The 18,606-nt window shown below is 36.1% G+C and overlaps 2 protein-coding genes across 2 annotated transcripts in view; both read right to left on the minus strand.

The window, feature by feature from the left end:
• LOC115410979 (myosin-IIIa-like) overlaps nucleotides 1–3,310 on the minus strand; it is a 73,917-nt gene extending 70,607 nt beyond the window's left edge. Inside the window, 2 exon segments of the mRNA XM_030122844.1 lie at nucleotides 813–996; nucleotides 3,215–3,310. Coding sequence (XP_029978704.1) covers nucleotides 813–996; nucleotides 3,215–3,258 — 228 coding nt within the window. The 5' untranslated portion in view covers nucleotides 3,259–3,310.
• The window catches only part of LOC115410978 (myosin-IIIa-like), a 205,774-nt gene that overhangs the window by 93,295 nt on the left and 93,873 nt on the right, over nucleotides 1–18,606 (minus strand).

Below are 18,606 nucleotides of genomic sequence, written 5' to 3' on the forward strand. Positions count from 1 at the left end.
ACGAGCAGCTGCCACTGATATATATATATATATAATATATATAATATATATAATATATATAATATATATATATATATATATGTAGAGAGAGAGAGAGAGAGAGAGAGAGAGAAAGATATATGATGTTTTCTTCAGGGTTTATCTGTCTGTCTGTCTGTTTGTTTGCAAGATAACTCAAAAAGTTATGGATGGATTTGGATGAAATTTTCAGGAAATGTTGATACTCGCAGATGGAACAAATAATAAAAATTTTGATGTGTGATGGGGGGGGGGGGACTAATCTGCCTTGGTGTAGGTCTGCGCTCTCTGTGCTTCTCTGTGCATTGGAACCATCACTTATGCTTTAAACTTTTAAGCTTTCACACAATCATTAGAATTTATTTTTTTCCGTTGTATGTTAGTTCCATCTTAAGTTGTATCAAATGTTTGAAGACTGCAGTGCACATGTTGTTTGTAGGTGTCATTTGACTTGTTTGTTGTTGATCTATAATGATATTTTTACATATACCTTTATACTGTTGTTTTATTTCTATATAATATTTATATTATATATATATATATATATATATATATATATATATAATATATATATATATATATATATATCCTTTTACTTGTATACTTTGTCGTCACTTTCAGACATGTCTTTTTTCCACATTTTTTATAATTTTTTTGCCCATTCAAATAATCGTTTCATAAAATGGAATTGAATCAAAGAAATAATCGATAGATTAATCGATTAGAAAAATAATCAATAGCTGCAGCTCTACTTTCAATGCATATGGATATTCCATAGAGGAAACATAACTTACATGAATGGGATCCAAGATTTTCACAGCTGCTTTGCTTCCATCTAGTTTGTTGAGCACCTTGTAGACTTTACCGTAGGTGCCTTTTCCGATTGTCTCGATGATTTCCCAGGTGTCAGTGGGATCCGGAAAGTTGTCAAAGACAATCGATTTCCCTGATTGTGGAAACATCTTCAGGAGAGATCTCCTGAGAGGAAAGAACACACGGGTCATCAAGGTGAAAACATTGTGTACATGAGCTGCATTGTACACAGGTCAGTGTGCTTCTTATGCTGTTATTAATCACTGTGAGAACTTAATAAATGTCTTAGTCACTGTTAAGCTTATGGAGACTACAAAGATTATCAAATAAAAACGTGTGATGTGTTGGATCCATGCCTTGCAGTCTTTACAGCATGTTTACGCTGAGTACCAGGTATAAGTACACAAGAGGGAGTAGTAACATACTCAATCCAGTGCGTTTAACACAGTGTTTTTCTACAAGGGCTCATAAATATTTCAAAACAACATAAATAGTTGACAAAGGTATGTAGTTATTTTTAGTACCTCCGATCATGTTGCTGCTAATACGCTCTGTTTAGCTGTATACAGATAGATGATACCAGGGGGATTACACTGTATATTGTGACTTTTTTAGAGCAGGATGTGATGCTGAAATCGAGGCTATTATTAGTCAGGAACTGAAAAGCTTAATCTGAAAAACTCTGATGAAGATATGCTTGTAATATTAAGTATAATACTGAACCTCCATGAAATAAGTGCCAAAATTAAATGAGTAAGTGCATCCATTTGTAATAAGATGCATGCATAATGGCTTTATTTTGCAGTTTGAGGATCATTTTTCAGTTAAAATGATGGCATTAGTACATGTGTGCATAATGGAGGTAGTCATCTATAAAAAGGCAGTATTACTGAATAAATAAAGTGAAGGATGGAGTGTTTTGCACTGTGTACTTTGCCTAAACCCAGCATCAGTCTTCTATGTTGGCATTTTGACTATTGCAAAGACATTCATTCAATCACCATAAAAACACAACTAAAAAGTTGGTAATAGGGTGTATGCAACAAGAGGAAGAAAAACAACTACCTTTGCTTTGAGACATAAAATACATAACGTCACAACAAATCACTGATGATTACATTAGTCTTATGCTCATAGGAGAAGGGGTGAGATTAAAACTTATACTTCCTCCCACTTTTGAAATATACAAATAAAGACATTTCTTTTCATCTATGTATAAGTTTTTCATGTTTTCTTACAATCTGTTTATTTCTAAGAACTGAAGTAGCATTACTTCATTTTGTTGCATATTTTAAATAAACTGAAACTAAAACAGATGTAAATCATTACATTGGCAAGAGTTTGTGTTGTTTTGTCATGGTATTGTTTTTTATTTTATAATGTCATTGTCCTGTGTATTTTGTAATGTTTTTGATGGGTAAATATTTTGTCCCTGTGACCCTTGGAGGAAAGCGGGTCCAGAAGATGAATGAATGAATATATTTGTAGACCTCAAGTGCTATATTTGTGGAAAAGCTGCAGCTAATGGGTATTGGAGTAAACTAAACTACTTCAATCTACAGTTTAATGTTGTTCAGTTCACCCTAGTTTATCCCTGTGATGTATACTTTTTTTTTTGCACATTTGTAGCTTTAACTTTGTAAAAAAAAACATATTTCATCAGTTTCATCAAAATAATTACAAATCTACACAATATATAGGCATTAGTCAAACACCTTTTTTGACAGTATTATACAGTGACACGAAACAAACTAAGTATACACTTTTAAATACTGTAAATAGCAATAACATTCCACTCAAAATCAGAAACATGTGATGATGAGATGAGCTTTCTTATTAACTATCAAACTAAGTATGTATCAAATCAATCATCTACAATAAAATGCTCACATGTCAAGGAGCTACACATGTTTAGGAACCATTTAGCATTTAACGTTTGTACAGTTGTTGGAAAACACTGCAGTATTACTGACTAAATCAAATGAAAGATGGAGTGTTTTTACTGTATATTAATCTAAAATCCAACATCAGTCTCCTGTGCTGGCATTTTGACTACTGCAATGACATTCATTCAGTCACTACAAAAACAAAGCTAAAAACAGGTTATAGTGTATTCAACAGGAGGAAGAAACACAACATCCCTTTGCTTTAAAATAAATAAAGTCACAGCAAACCATACAGTTACATTATTATATTTGTTGATTATGTTCATATTAATTACTTCATTGGCAGGAGCTTCTCTTTTTGCATGTTTGGTTATAGTATTGTTTAGATTGTAATGACAGTTACAATGACACAAAAGAAATCAACATTAAACTCTAGTCAAACTCCTCTAAACACAGCTGTCATACACCCCAAAGACTAGATCTCTTTCTGCACTTACACTTTGTTATCAAAATCTGTCAAAAAGTGATCATCTACACACATACTAAAAGCAGAAAAAACTTACATTGTTCTCTAAATAAGGCGAGGGGCATTTTGAAATGCAATAAATCCATTTCTGTGCAAAAGGTTAGCATGAAAAACACAGGCTAGCCTGGCTGTGAGTGTAAACCACAGAGGAGGAGCTAACTCCAGCTAATCTCACGAGCAATTCTCCTGGGCTGCCATTGGAAACTGTCTCTAAGTGGTAGGAGAAACGCTGGGATTAGCAGGATTTAGCCGCTGCTGCAGTGTGAGCCTTTCCCCATATAGACGCCCATTCATACACAAAGGAAAGCTGGTTAGGCCTTAAGAGCACAGCACTCCAAAGGGCTATCTTCTTTTTTGTTATGAGTGGTCAATTTTGGAATATTCATACATGCTTATGACTGTGTGAAGGTGTTAGTTTTCATCCAGCACCTAAAACAAGGTGTCTTTTACGGCTTGAAAAGTCTCCCCTTAAACTAAGCATTTTTACTGACTCTTCAACCATTAAAAAAAATATTCAATAAATGTAATTTCCTGTCTAATCCACATTCAGAACAAGCCTGTGAACTGACAATGCAATGCAAATCACAGTGAGCAAAACATCAACAGCTTCAAGGTGTAATACCATTTATGACCACTGGGGTTGGCTCCAAAATTAGGGCTGTGTATTGACAATAATCTGGCGATACCATACAAACCACAATACTAGGATCTGGATACGATATATCACGATGTATCATGATACTGTTAAAAAAAAGGCAATTTTTTAATTTTTTTTTTTTTTAAATGATTATTTCCTTGAAGAATTGAATTACAGCAAATATGCACAAATACTAAACACATTTTTATTTGATCACAACAGGCTCTAATGCTATATCACAAAATGCTCCTGTGTTCAAACTGAAATTCTGTTTTACAGACATTACAGTTTAAGATGCTGTTCAAATGTTCATATTCTATTAGTTCAGAACTAACATCATAACAGTATTTTTGTGCAGTCCTAACAAAGGAACTACCATCTGCTTCTCAGATAGTAAAAAGTGCTTTTAGGATGCTTCAAATAACCATTATTAATAAATGTTATGAAACTATGATCAAATATAAAAAAAAAGAAAAAAAAACATTAATGAACCTCCACAATATCTACATAAAAATATCGATACAGTACTTTTTAATATCGATACAGTATTGTGAAATGAAATATCACAATATATTGCAGAATCGATTTTTTTTTTTTTTTTACACCCATATCCAAAATGCTCTGGTCCTACAGACTTACACTGAGCTGCTCTCTACAGTCATTTGGTAAATACATTTTTCCAGGAGTCATTCCTGCTTCATTCATTTTATTTGGACTCTCTAAAAAGTGCTGCTGGTCCATCTTTATTTTTTCATCCATCAATAAGATCTTTCATCAAACAAAGGCTTATTGTGTCTTTACTCATCTGGACTTGGACTTTTTTTTATTATTATTATTAAATAAAACATTATTAGACAGCCATATTTTGGAGTATTTGGTTTTACCACCTCACCATCGCGAGCCTCAATATTTTATAGAAAAGTGAACTACGCACTCAGTTCTGATCTGAACAATTTAAAAGTTTTATAGGAAAAAGACATTGGGGTTGTTTTAGGGAATGAGGAACGGATGAAAATAAATTCACAATGTGGAAAATTCTTAAGGGAAGGTAAAGGCAAATTTACACAATATAAGATAGTACAAAGATATTATTGGGCTCCTGTAAGACTGACTAGATTAGGCCTGATGAATAACTCATTGTGCTGGAAATGTCAAAATGATAATGGTACTCTGATATATTGTTCGAATGTCCAATTATCAAATGGTTCTGGATGGTTGTAAGTAACTGGTTGGACTGAATCACTTTGTGAAACAAAGCTTGATGTTTATCATTTACTGAACCAGTAAGCTAGCATTTAGCATTAGCTCATATTTGACCCCTTGGCTCTTATAGTTTAACCTCTTCTGTCCAAATATGGTCACGTCCAACTCCAAAAATAAATAAATAAAAATACTATTGGCCACAGTTCTTCCATCCATAAGCATACATTGACAGTTAGCTACTTTACACCCTGACAAGATATGTTAGCTAGCTAGCAACACACAGTCACCGACTAAATAGCATTATCTAATGAAGGACCACAAACAGTTCATATGCTGATTCAAGGAAATAGTACTAGCAAACTAGTAACACACGTGTCCCCAACTAACAGATATACAGATTAAACCATACAAAAACACACAAGGATGACTTACTAACTGGTTGGAAAGAATCACTTGTGAAACAAAGCTAAATGTTTATCATTTACTGAACCAGTACGCTAGCATTTAGCATTAACTCACCTTTGACCCTTGGGTCTCATCGTTGAACCTTTTCAGTCCAAATATGGTCACTTCCAACTCAAAAAAAAATAAATGAATAAGTGAATGAATAAATAAAAAAATACCATTAGCCACAGTTCTTCCATCCAGTCAGCGTACACGGACAGTTAGCTACTTTACACCCTGACAAGATATGTTAGCTAGCTAGCAACACAAATCACTGACTAAATAACATTATCTAATGAAAGACCACAATCAGACAGTTCATATGCTGATTCAAAGAAATAATACTAAACTAGTAACACATGTCCCCAACTAACAGATATACAGATTAACTGTACAAAACACACAAGGATGAGTTACTAACTGGTTGGACAGAATCACTTTGTGAAAAAAAGCTTAATGTTTATCATTTTACTGAACCAGTACGCTAGCATTTAGCATTAGCTCACGTTTGACCCCTTGGCTCTCATATGAACCTTTTCTGTCCAAATATGGTCACGTCCAACTCCAAAAATAAATAAATAAATAGATAAATAAATAAATAAAACTACTGGCACACCACCTCCTCCATCCACTAAGCATACATGGACAGTTAGCTACTTTACACCCTGACAAGATATGTTAGCGAGCTAGCAACACACGGTCACCAACTAAATAACGTTATCTAATGAAAGACCACAATCAAACAGTTCATATGCTGATTCAAAGAAATAATACTAGCAAACTAGTAACACACGTCCCCAACTAACAGATATACAAATTAGACAGTACAAAAACACACAAGGATAAGTTACTTTCTTTACCGTTAAAACACTCTATTCTCGCCTCTATTTTAATTAGGAAAATGAATTCATATATTAACGTTGTCATATGTTTTGACACAACAAAAACGGATCTGTGACCAATTTTGGGTCCCGAGCCTAAAGTTGGCAAAAAGCAGACACAGGGAATGATTTATTTAAAGTTCGTATGATCATTAAATCCTTTGACTGATTGACAGTGAATAATCAGACAACGGCAAGATAAACTACATGCGAAACTCTGCCGGCATAATTTACTGTCACTGTCACAGTACAGTAATTAGACTCCTATACATGGTCCCTCTACCAGGTAATTGCGTTCGTGTAAATCTAATGTACAGACCCTAAGTAACCTGCAAACTTCTTTAATAATACATCCCTGCTCTATATGTGACAACACACTGTGACACATGAGACAGGGGCGAAACCTAAGGACTCACACTGGACACCTCTAATAGGAGCAGAGGCTGCAAGGAAATAACCCCTTCAGAGGAGACGTGTGTGTGTGTGGTGTGTGTGTGTGTGTGTGTGTGTGGTGGTGAGTTTGTGTATGTCTGTTTGTGCATGGGGTTATCTAACCTTGTCTGCCTTGGAGCGCTGGCTGCCTGTCACTGTTAGTTAGTTGTATAGGGATGTGGCATTAACACAATCTGCACAAGTGCACAAATAATATACTGAGCACATATGCACGAATACACTCCTGAAGCTTTAAAGGAACAAACATTCTTTAAAAACTGTTGAACGTTTCAGATGTTGAAAATCACACAGGTCACAATAGAGTGGAGATAAATTACATTGAAAAAGTCACACAAGTGGAAATGTACTCTTTGATCCGAGCCGAGTCAAAGCAGAAGAGGTTTGGCTACTTGAAGCTCTTAGAGGAAATAGAAGATCCATTTGGCAAAAGAGGACACTGACCTGGACTAATCTGTGTGGCTGATGAGTGGGTTAAAGTTTCAGCTTAACCTTGGCACAAGAAGACTACTGGTCTACAAGCCAAGATAATCTGCTTCACGGAGCACATCAAAGTCAAAACGCACAAAACTTTCACTTACAAAGCAGTTTTTTTTTTAGTGAACAGATAGATAACGATCTTCACGTTCCAAGCAGGGGGGAAAAAATCCATCTATTTCTACTTTGTTTACCAGCTGAAAAACAGCAATAAGAGTCTGCACATCACATTGAAAGCATTATTCGTCCAGGATGCAGGTCCAACACAGTGAAAAACAAAATAAGTCCATTGTATTTGTAGAAGGCTTTTAGTGCTCAGCATTTCAGTGTAACTTCACACTCTATGCTGAGAACATAAAGCACAAGCACCTCCTTACAAACTGAGAAAAGCAACAATTCTCAACAATTTCAATACTTATTATACTGACCTTCGATAGCTGATGGGAAGATACAAAGACAACGCAGACACATGATGGATAGTAAAGCCTTACCATCCATGTGTCTGCGTTCACCTTCCACCAAAGATTTGCACACAAACACACCTAGACTTACACAACACCACACACACACACACACACACACATGCATGCACATCCACATCTTTGCTGAGTCACTCCCAAAGTTTGCAAATAAGACATCCAAATGAAGCAGCTCTGTTTACAGGCAGTACAACAGATGCACATATAATACACCAGACAAACTCACATGTAGGTTTCTAGTCGTATAAAGTAGGTTTAAGCATTAGTGGAAAAGCGAGTGTTTAAAATCCAGAAGTCTTGTCATACTTACTCTGTCTTAGATGTGTTTACATGCTTGTGGGTCAGGTGAGGTTGATGTATTGGTTTAGCAGAGCAGGATGCAGTCCCTGTGCACCTCAGCCTCTTCTGTTTCGTATTATACATGGAGAATAAGAAACACTATATAGCAGAGGAGATATTAGGCTTAATTAATTAGTAAAAGTAATTTAGCATGAGGTTGTCCAGTAGCTGACAGCTGATGAGTCTGATAGCGTCATAAACTAGCCCGGAGAAGACAAGGTAACAACGGGCGAGAGGTGGATGGCAGGAGGGCGAGTCAGGTGTAACAGGCCATGACTGCACTGGAGCGCTCTCAGCATCGTTTAGGAGTGTCCCATTACACAGGTACTGTTGGGCAAAGAGCTGCAACTCAGGGAACCAGGAGACCTTCAACCTAGTCCACATACACTACCAATCAAAAGTTTGGACTCACCTGGTTTTTCTTTATTTTCATGACTATTTACATTGTAGATTCTCACTGAAGGCATCAAAACAATGATTGATTCATTGAATGATTGATTGATGTATTTATTTCGAATATGAATGTCAGAACAGAAGAAAATAAATAAACAAAACACTTAAACATAAGACAAATAATCCATATTCGAAAAAGAGTGAGAAGAAGTATAACGTATAAACTCCCACCCCTTCTCCTTATATAATTAATAACAACTAGAAGCACTCAGAGAGTGCAGACCTCCACCAAGGCAGATCAGTGCCCCGGATTTGGATGAAAATTTCAGGAAATGTTGATACTGGCACAAGGAACAATGATTAAATTTTGGTGGTGATCGGGGGTGTGGGGGGGGCCACGGGGGCCCACTGATCTGCCTTGGCGGAGATCTGTCTTTTCTAGAAAAGCACTGGGAGAGCCCCCCCCCCCATCACCACCAAATTTTTATCATTTGTTTCCTTGTGCCAGTATCAACATTTCCTGAAATTTTCATCCAAATCCATCTATAACTTAGAGTTATCTTGCACACAGACAAACAGACAAACCAATGCTGACAAAAACATAACCTCCTTGGCAGAGGTAATAATACCCTTCCTAGTCTAATCTCTATCTATATACTACAATATGACTGATAGTAATTATTAAATAATTTGGTTTCTGGCTTTATATTATTATGAACAATTATAATATGATTTACATAAACACATAATACAATAACACATATAGGTAATCACCTCCCTCATCCCTATACCTCTGAAAAATTGCGTCTTTGTACCACCTTTTAAACTCTTTCAAGCTTGGACATGAATGAACACATATGGAATTATGTAGTTTAAAAAAGTGTGACATAATTCAAAGCATGTTTTATATTTTACATTCTTCAAAATAGACACATTTTGCTTTTATTACTGCTTTGCACATTCTTGGCATTCTCTCGATGAGCTTCATGAGGTAGTCACCTGAAATGTTTTCCAACAGTCTTGAAGGATTTCACAGTGATGATGAGCACTGGTTTACCATTTGTGGTCCATCTCATTCCATTTAAATGAGAAGGTGAGTTCAAATTTTTGACTGGTAGTGTACACCCCAATGCTATGTGACATGGTATTTGTCATGCATTTGTGTATAGACTGATACCTTTGCTTTAATTCTTGTTCAGTTACATCCTTAAACAACCCTTTCATTGCAGTGTAAAAGTGAAATTTCCTGCAGCTACGATCGCAAATTATTGATTCTGCTTGAACTGTCACCAACTAATTGCTTTTGCAGTAAAGCTATTCATTATCATACAAACCAACAGATGGCACGGTGGTTGTTTCCTCTAAACATTCAAAAGTACGCATCCATCCAAGAGCAAACTCTCACGTAATATCATGTTATTTAACTAAGCGGGAAACACTGTGAGATTGGTGTATTCATCTAATTCTGCAAGAAGACGCGGAGCAACAAAGCCTTAAGTACTGAACAAATGTGAAAGCTTCATTTTGGTGCTTGAAGCGACTATTCTGTCTGTCACTAACAAGACAAAGTGTCCACATTTCTTCTTGTTAACAGTAGTTATTAAAGCATTAGACGTGCTAGGGTTATCTCATGTTGCTTTAACAATGTAAATGTTCTCCTTTAACTAAAAGGTGTAATTTTAGGATCCATCCAGGGTCAGTCTGAGGTCGACCTCATTTCTACATGACCCCACTTAAGTTAGAAAGCATAAAGCCTGAAATGACTCAAAGCTCACAATGAAAAATATTCTGTAGCTGTTAATACTGTACTTGTCTTTCCCACATGAGATGTCTGGAAAGCTAAAAAAAAACAAAACAAAAAAAAACAATGGCCCTTTGTCTCAGCGGTATGTTCTATCAAGAATCAATAACAAGTTGAGTTTTTGACGTTGTCAGGTTCTGTTTTATGTTTGAGTCCTGTGGTCTTGATACAGGAGATCAATCTCCCAATAGAAGTGGGTGGTACTTTCACTGGAGGAGAACTCAACTAATGAAATGAAAGTCCATATATGACTTCCTATCATTGATCAGGAAAAACTATAAAACTATATTGATATCTCTTACCATTTCCATGTTATAAACCATCAAAATATGAACCTTCATAAGTGAAGGCACATTTTTTTAACAATTAAAACATGACAATTAAGACATGGACACAATGAACTAATGCTTCGACTGAAAGATCATGATATGGTAGTGATTAAAATATGAATTGTTTGACAAAGGGATCAATCTTTCCTCTTTTAACCTTGACTAATACAGTGATGTTTGCTGTCTGATAGCTGATGCGTCTTCACTGTTCTGAAAAACAGAACAGAATGTTTTCATTGGCAAGTGTTGTTTTCCAGTCCTAGCATTACTGTTTAATGCATATATATATATATATATATTATATATATATATATATATATAATAATATATATATATATATATATATATATACTGGCACTGAATTTGGGTCCAGATGAGGACTCACTAGTTTGTATAATTAGATTCTAGACTATCTAGTCCATAATGATATCTCAAATCATGGAAACTGTAGAAACTAACTTGAGTTCTATCTTTACCACAAAAAACTAGGAAAGATTAAAGGACAAACTACATGGGGAGGAGATTTCCAACAAAAAAGAAGACACCATTAATAACTCCGCAAAAGGCCAAAGTCATGATGTGATTTGTCATTCTACAGTCGGTCCAGTGCCTCGACCACGTCACAAAGCCTCCATCATTTGCTTAGGGGCCCCTGTTTTTTTTCCAGCTGTAAATGTGAAAGTCACTGATGTCTCTGTCCATTACAGACTCACTAGAAGCCTATTCTGCCGTCACTCCCACCGATGGCCCCCACGCGCTGTTTGGGAGGGACCTAAATGATCAACGTGCCAACTTAAGTGTGACTCCCTCAAGCACATCCTCCAGGCTGGGGGTCTGCAGCGAACTAACCTCATTTCCTGCTCTGCTGCTTTACAAATGGCTCCTGGAAACTAAGGATGGAGATGCACGATGGCCATAATAGCTATGATTAGAGTGGGCATAGGTCCAGCACAGTGTGCAGACGGGACACACACACAAAGAATATCATTTTACCTCCAAGAAACATGTTTAGTATAAAACATTTATGTGAGCAACATCATACTTGAAAAATAATGTTCATTATTTCAAAGCTTTTGCATTTTTAGGGATTTTTGATATGCTTTTGATTGTTAGCCGCCACTAGTGCTGTGTTCTGTAATTCCTGAAACTTTATTATTTTACTATTTATGTCATTCAGTCCTTTAACAAATTTGATGGGTTGAGTTGCAGCAAGAAAGCCATTGCTGAGACTTCAGAATAACAAAAAGAGGCTTGGCTGGGCCATGAAACACCACCAGTGGACGACTGAAGACTGAAAGACAGTGTTATGGACTGATCAGACCTGCAACTGGAAGTCTTCTGTTCACAGTTGAAACTCAGACTTACTTACTATGACCACTATTTTCACTGTGTATGAAGCTGTTGTCCGTGAGTCTCCTCTCACTCCAGCTGTTGACTGTCATAAACTTGTCTTCTGATTCTGTTGTGTCTTTGGCTCTGCCAGACCTCTTCCTGTCAGCATTTCCCAGTCCAGTTTCTGAGTACTCTGGATGGTGAAGGAAACTGGACTTACTGACACCTGGACTTTCTTGGCAATTTCTCTGTAGGACAGACTACATTTTTCAGTGTTCTGATGGTCTGTCTCTCTTCTATCGTTAATTGCCTTTTCCTCCTTTCCATTTTTATAGTAACACACTACTTTCTGCAGTACAATACTTCAAATAATGCTCACAACGGTATGTACCAAAGTGTTCCAACACTACTTTTCTGCAGACAGAGGGGGTTGGAAGGAATTCACAAACGTTGGGACCTGGAGGAATTGGTAGCACCAACTTTTGAGGCTTGATCAACCTCAATTGCTGCAGAACTCCTTTAAGTTGTAACCATTTCTTGTTCGCCTTTTTGTATAATTCTGAAATGTACATTATTTTTCAGTTTTGTTTAACCTTACTTTATTTTTAACCTGTGTGGCAGTTCACTGCTTACCTTTGTACCATTTCAAGCTGTTCATTGGACTTGAACTGCTTGAATTTCAATACAAACTGGAAAAACTGGGGTGTTCTAAAACTTTGACTGGTAGTGTATGTATTCTAATAATTGTTGTGTCACAACTGCAGATGAAAATTTTTACAAAGATTGTAAAAAAAAGAGAAGAAAAAAAAACAATTTAAAACTTGTGCCAAAATTTCAAAATGAATACAGTGAATACAATTAATTCTCTCCGTATGTGCATAAATATTGAAAAGGAACCAAGTGGCACAGAGCATGTGTGTGTGTGAGTGTGTGTTGACATGTTACATAAGTGCTAATAGGCTTAATTTCCTGACAGGTAACCTACATACTGCTCTGCCACACTTCTAGCTTTTCAGTAACCAGTTATCTGTAATTCTCAACAGCATGATGAGTGATCCACTCTCAGTGACACCGCTGTGTGCCAAGATAGCTCATCTTACAAAACATACATTAAGAGCATAATAATCTCTTCCAAGTATAATTCCACACACTGCAAGTACACTGTACACCCATGTACTTTAATTTTATAGGTCTAATTTCAGTTTGCGGTTAATGTGCTTTGTCAGTGTCGGAAAAAAAACATGCAAGTGAAAACCTTTTTTATTAAAGTGAAATATTTAGTGAGTAAAGCCTCCATCAGTCTATACATAATAAGAATTAGAATAGAATAGAATAGAATAGAATAGAGCTGAGTAACCTGTATTGTCTTTGCAAAATAATATTGTACAGTGCAACAAATAATAATAATAATATAATAATAATAAACCAAAACATAGTATATGCCACCAACAATTAGAAAAACATTTTTCTGAAACTCATTTTCCCTGATCTCTGTAACTTTTTTTCTTTTTGAAGTAATAGATGATGTCGAAATCCAAGCAGCGCAAACATCACGAAGTTTCATTTTATAGCAACTAAAGCCACTTTAAACAAAAAGCTTTGACTCTTACATGTAAAATTAGTCGCTTAAATGCAATGAACAAATGATCTTACCTGAAATTGAAGATAACGTTTTCAGACATGTGTACCCACTCCGCCGACAGGTGATTTGTGAAAAGAGTTCAGAGATTCAGAACAATATAAGAGCTTGAGCATAATTATGGTTGAAAATGAAGTGGCACTGAAATGACAAGCAAGTCATTCAGCCCTGTTCCTTTAGCCCACTCATTACACCCTGCCTGTGTTATTATGAAAATTTCTGCCCGTTTCGTAGGCTTTAAGTGCATTTTCTCAGCTTTAGTCAGAGAAAATGACATTCCTTATGAAACCATAACTAAACCTGGGTTATGTAATTGCGTTACACAGAGAATGGCCATTTACAGTTTGATCAATACTTGCACTAAAACCGGCAAGAACAAATGTAGGGGTCGATTTTCTTGATAAAACCCTTGTGAAAAAGTCTTTCATTTCACTTTGCGGAGAAAAAGATGGATATGTATTTCTGAGTTGAAAAGATTCATATTCTGCAGGACAACGTTTCCTGTAGCCCTTAAGGCCAAAACGATGGTGTGAAGGGACAAGTAGCCACACATGAAGGTTGACTGATTAATCGATTGATAAGGGTATGATTAACACAATCTTTTTCTTTATGTGGGAATCAATAACAGCCTCTGACACATCAACAACCTGCCAACCAGACCCTGCTCTGCCATGACAAGGTTAATTCCAGGCAGAAGGACTCCACTGAGGCCATATTTAGGCGTTTCATTTTCCTTATTACAGCCTCTGTAATGTGCTTTCATTCAGAATGGGCTACAAATTGCTGACTGTTAATCATCCCCCTTGACTCAAATGCCTTTCCTTTTGTACACTGCTGTTAAAATAATAATCCATACAAAACAGTCCTGCAGTACGCCATTGTCCCATTCTTGTGCTAAACATGGTCACACTTTAAAAAAACAAACAATAAAAGATAAAACCCAGGTGGAATAAATGGCGCAGTGGCGACACAATCAGGAGAAATCAGAGATCACTTCAAGGAGATTTAAGGAGGGATGCGTTGATTGTCGATGCCTCTGTGATGCAGATCAGCGGGCCGGTCTGCAGGCCTGAGTCGACTCCGTCTGTGAAGACTGATTGAATAAAGCCACTGATGAGGCTATTGGGGTGGTACGTGGTGAATGCCTGACAGGACGAGGCTGGCGTCGATGACTGGCTGCCATTGTGGCGAAGCACTGGGCCGTGTCTTCCCAGCTGTGGTGTATAGTAGATCATGAACCACTTAAATGAGTATTAGGATTGTGCAGTTGATAGAAAGTCATTAGGCTATCATTGACAAAAGCATATACATTCATGGTGGGCATCATTGGGCTGTGACTGTGTGGCTTTTTTCTTTTTTTTTTTTTGTCACTTGGACTGACAGCACAACCTATAATTGTATGATTGAATGCTTACTTCACATTTAAGACACCATTTAAGACTTTTATCACCAGGGTTATACTGTGAAATGAATGTATGTATTTTAGGACTTCCTAATTATATTATTTACCATTGTTACCCAGGAAGTCCATTGAGATTACGAATCTCTTTACAAGGGAGACCTGGCCAAGATAGCAGGCATACAAAGTCCAAAAAACAAAAACACATAATAATAAATAATAATAATAATAATAATAAAACACATACATGATTTCCAATGAGCAATAAAACACAATAACAAACTATTCAACCATAAGGGCATCAAGAAAAACAGTGACATTCTCCTCACTGCAGTCTAACAAAGTATAGCTTCTTGAGAGTGAACCTGATTTCCTCCTTTGTTAAATATATTTTCTACTTTTGCAGATGTATCCTTGTTTTCTAATCTGTCCATTTACTAGTCTGCTACAGCTGCATCAAACCATTGTTTTATTGTAAATTAACATAAGTATTGGGCTGTAGTTTTAAGATACAGTATTGGGTGAAAAAGTTAAATTCTATGATCAGGTCCGGTGTTGAAATGCGGTTCATAAAACTCATAATAAAGACAGTAGAATATCAAGAGGAGCCTCATATACTTATGAAGTTTCTCTTTGCAAAATAAATTTGTTCAGCACCAAAAGGCAAATATTAGTTATGATGGTGGACAAGACAAGTTAAAAAAAACAACAAACAAACAAACAAACAAACAACAAATAAATAAATAAATGAGAGAATGGGTTAGAATACTCTGAGCCAACATCACTTACCTTCCAGGTCCCTTTTATAAATCTATTGTATAAATGTACATAAATATACAGTATAATGACACTTCATCATATATGTTGAAAATAATAACCAAACATTGCATTTTGTCATATGTTTTCCATCTAACTTTAACAATTTATGAAGTAGGAAACTGCAGGATGGAAATTTCCATAACATGTAGACAAGTGTATTTTATAATCAATACAATACATGGTCACAATAAAATAAATTAAAAATGATCAATTTTAATTGTCTGATTATATTTTTTAATTTAAATCTGTGTTGCCAAACGTTTAAATATTTTGTTTGGTCCACAAACTGATAATATTTATTTTACTGTCAGTGAAAAAGGAATGGAAATAGTCTCAAAATAGAATTAAAAATGTCAAATTTAACAAAGTAGAATCATAGGACTCTGCTTCATTTCTTTTAATAATGTCTCAAACTGATACTAACCTGCTAATTCTTCAAAAAAATCTATTTCTCTCTTAACTGACGGAGTGTATTCTTCGTACATTAGTTGTTATGATTCAGTTAATCTCATCTCCTGTTTTGATATAAATGGTTTTCTTTGTTTAGAATGTATCTAGTAAGTATTTATTTGAACAAGATAATTTTGATGTGTTGGTGAATCATTTAGATTCTGTATGAGGCATTTCATCTTGTCTCTGAAAGAAATGTGTTGAGGTAAAATGTGAAAATGTATAAACCTGAAACAGACTTGAACACCTGCTCAATGCATGTAGATAATCTTAGCATGAAAACATAGGAATATGTCATGAGCTGGAAATAGGATGGCAGTGGATTTGCTGTTGGTTGTGTGATGTGAGCCAGGTGAAATATTGTATTTATAGCAGCCTTTCATATACAGAACTGAATTTGCATATTGCACTTCATATTTTTAAAGCGTTTAAGGCATTTTGCAAACATTGGCAAATGTTAGTTTGAGCTGTCCCATGAAAATAGTTTGTGCTCTATATGTACATGTTCTATGTCTGATATTCAGTGATATCTAGAGGTAAAGTTCCAGAATGTGGCATTTGTATTAAAGACTACAAGTGTAAAGGTTTTTAAAGATTTTAATAAAAACAAACAACGGGAATGGATCAAAATTGTTTTTTTTTTTTATGTTTTTACCAAAAGGCAAGGATGTCAACTCCAAAATGAAGCCAGTGTGGTGGTATCTGAAAGTTGTAATACCACAAACGGCTGCTGGAAGTGGCCCAAAAAAGCCCTGGGCCCCACAGGCCCTTAGGGTGTTTTCAGACTGGGTATGTGGATCTGTGCTGTACCTGGGTACAGTCACACCTTTCCTGATGATATGCATTCACAAGCACGTACCGCGGCCCGTATGGGTGTTACAGGGCTGAAACAGTAAGTGACAGTGTGAAAGGAATTCTGTAGCTATCCAGCAAACGCAGAAAGAAATGACAAACCCTTACGTCATCAACCAAGCGACCCTTCTATCCGCAGGCAATACTTTTCTATCTGTTAGCCTATTTGAGGCAAAAAGAGAAGAAGAGCAACCTTCTTGTCCCTGATATATCACATGGGTTGGTCGATAAGGCGAGCCCGTTCTGTGTGGATCTGAGGCTTTTTCAGCAGACAACACCAGCGGTGTCTATGGTCTCGTGGTGATTAGATCACTTCCGTTGTCGGAGTGGTGATCAGGTCACATCGGTCTTGGGTACAGATCGCTTTCACACGGCAACATTCCATATTGGAATCCACTCAGTCCGTACCCAGGACTACCTTCTCAGCTGGACTCGGGTATGGTACTTGCATATGGAACGTTTGCATTCACACTGATAAAATGAAGTGGACTTCAGAGTCCAAGGTACTTGGATATGGACTCAGATACCCAGTGTGAAAACGCCCTTATTCTGATGTTACTTTAAATACCTTACCATGCTATGATACTGTTACTGGGTAAATGTGAAAGAAACACAAAATCTAAATCAGCAATTTCTTTCTCGCTGAGTAAAAGATGCTATTGTAATCTATATTATCTATCTATATTCAATATTATAGATATCATAGATTCATTTTAGCATTGACCTCATTTTTAACCCTAAAAGACATAGAGCTAGATTTGTGGTGATTTTTAAATGCATTTTATGTTCATTTAACACCTTATTTATTTCTTACCAATTATTCTCTGCATTTTACATTTTTCTGCAAAAATCAGGTATTTTCCAAATTTCTGATGATGATTTATTTGAACTAGCATGTTGATCCATGGGGATCAATGGGTTCTAGATGTGGTAGTTTTAATGCTGTAGTGTAATCGTGCATGTTGTACTGTATTTGTCCAGCAGTCACCGCCAAAGCCTTCTGGGTATAGCAACATGATTGTAAGGCTATTGTATTCCAAAATTACTAATATCTCCCAAAATACTGGTCCTATCAACTTGCTGTTTTCACTAGTCTGTTCCTTGACCAAAAATACATAAGTATACCAAACTACAGCAGTCAACACCTTCGGATTTTGTGCGAATCTTTAGACAATACACACACCACACACAGAGGCCACTTGGCTTTTATAATATAGATTTCAATTCATCGATAGGTTTCACGGTTCAAAGGTTATTAAACATTTCCCTCTCTGGATATAAATGGGTCACTATAAGGAAACAACCATACAATCATTATAATTTCAGGAGAGAGACTCTAATGCAAACACAGATATATGATCATTCTACAGACCGTAAGTCTTTCACACTGAACCTTTGAAGCTCTCACTGTCTCTGTGGCAACTGTTAAATAAAATAAA

This window comes from Sphaeramia orbicularis, chromosome 20, assembly GCF_902148855.1.
Source record: "Sphaeramia orbicularis chromosome 20, fSphaOr1.1, whole genome shotgun sequence".
Classification (NCBI taxonomy): domain Eukaryota; kingdom Metazoa; phylum Chordata; class Actinopteri; order Kurtiformes; family Apogonidae; genus Sphaeramia; species Sphaeramia orbicularis.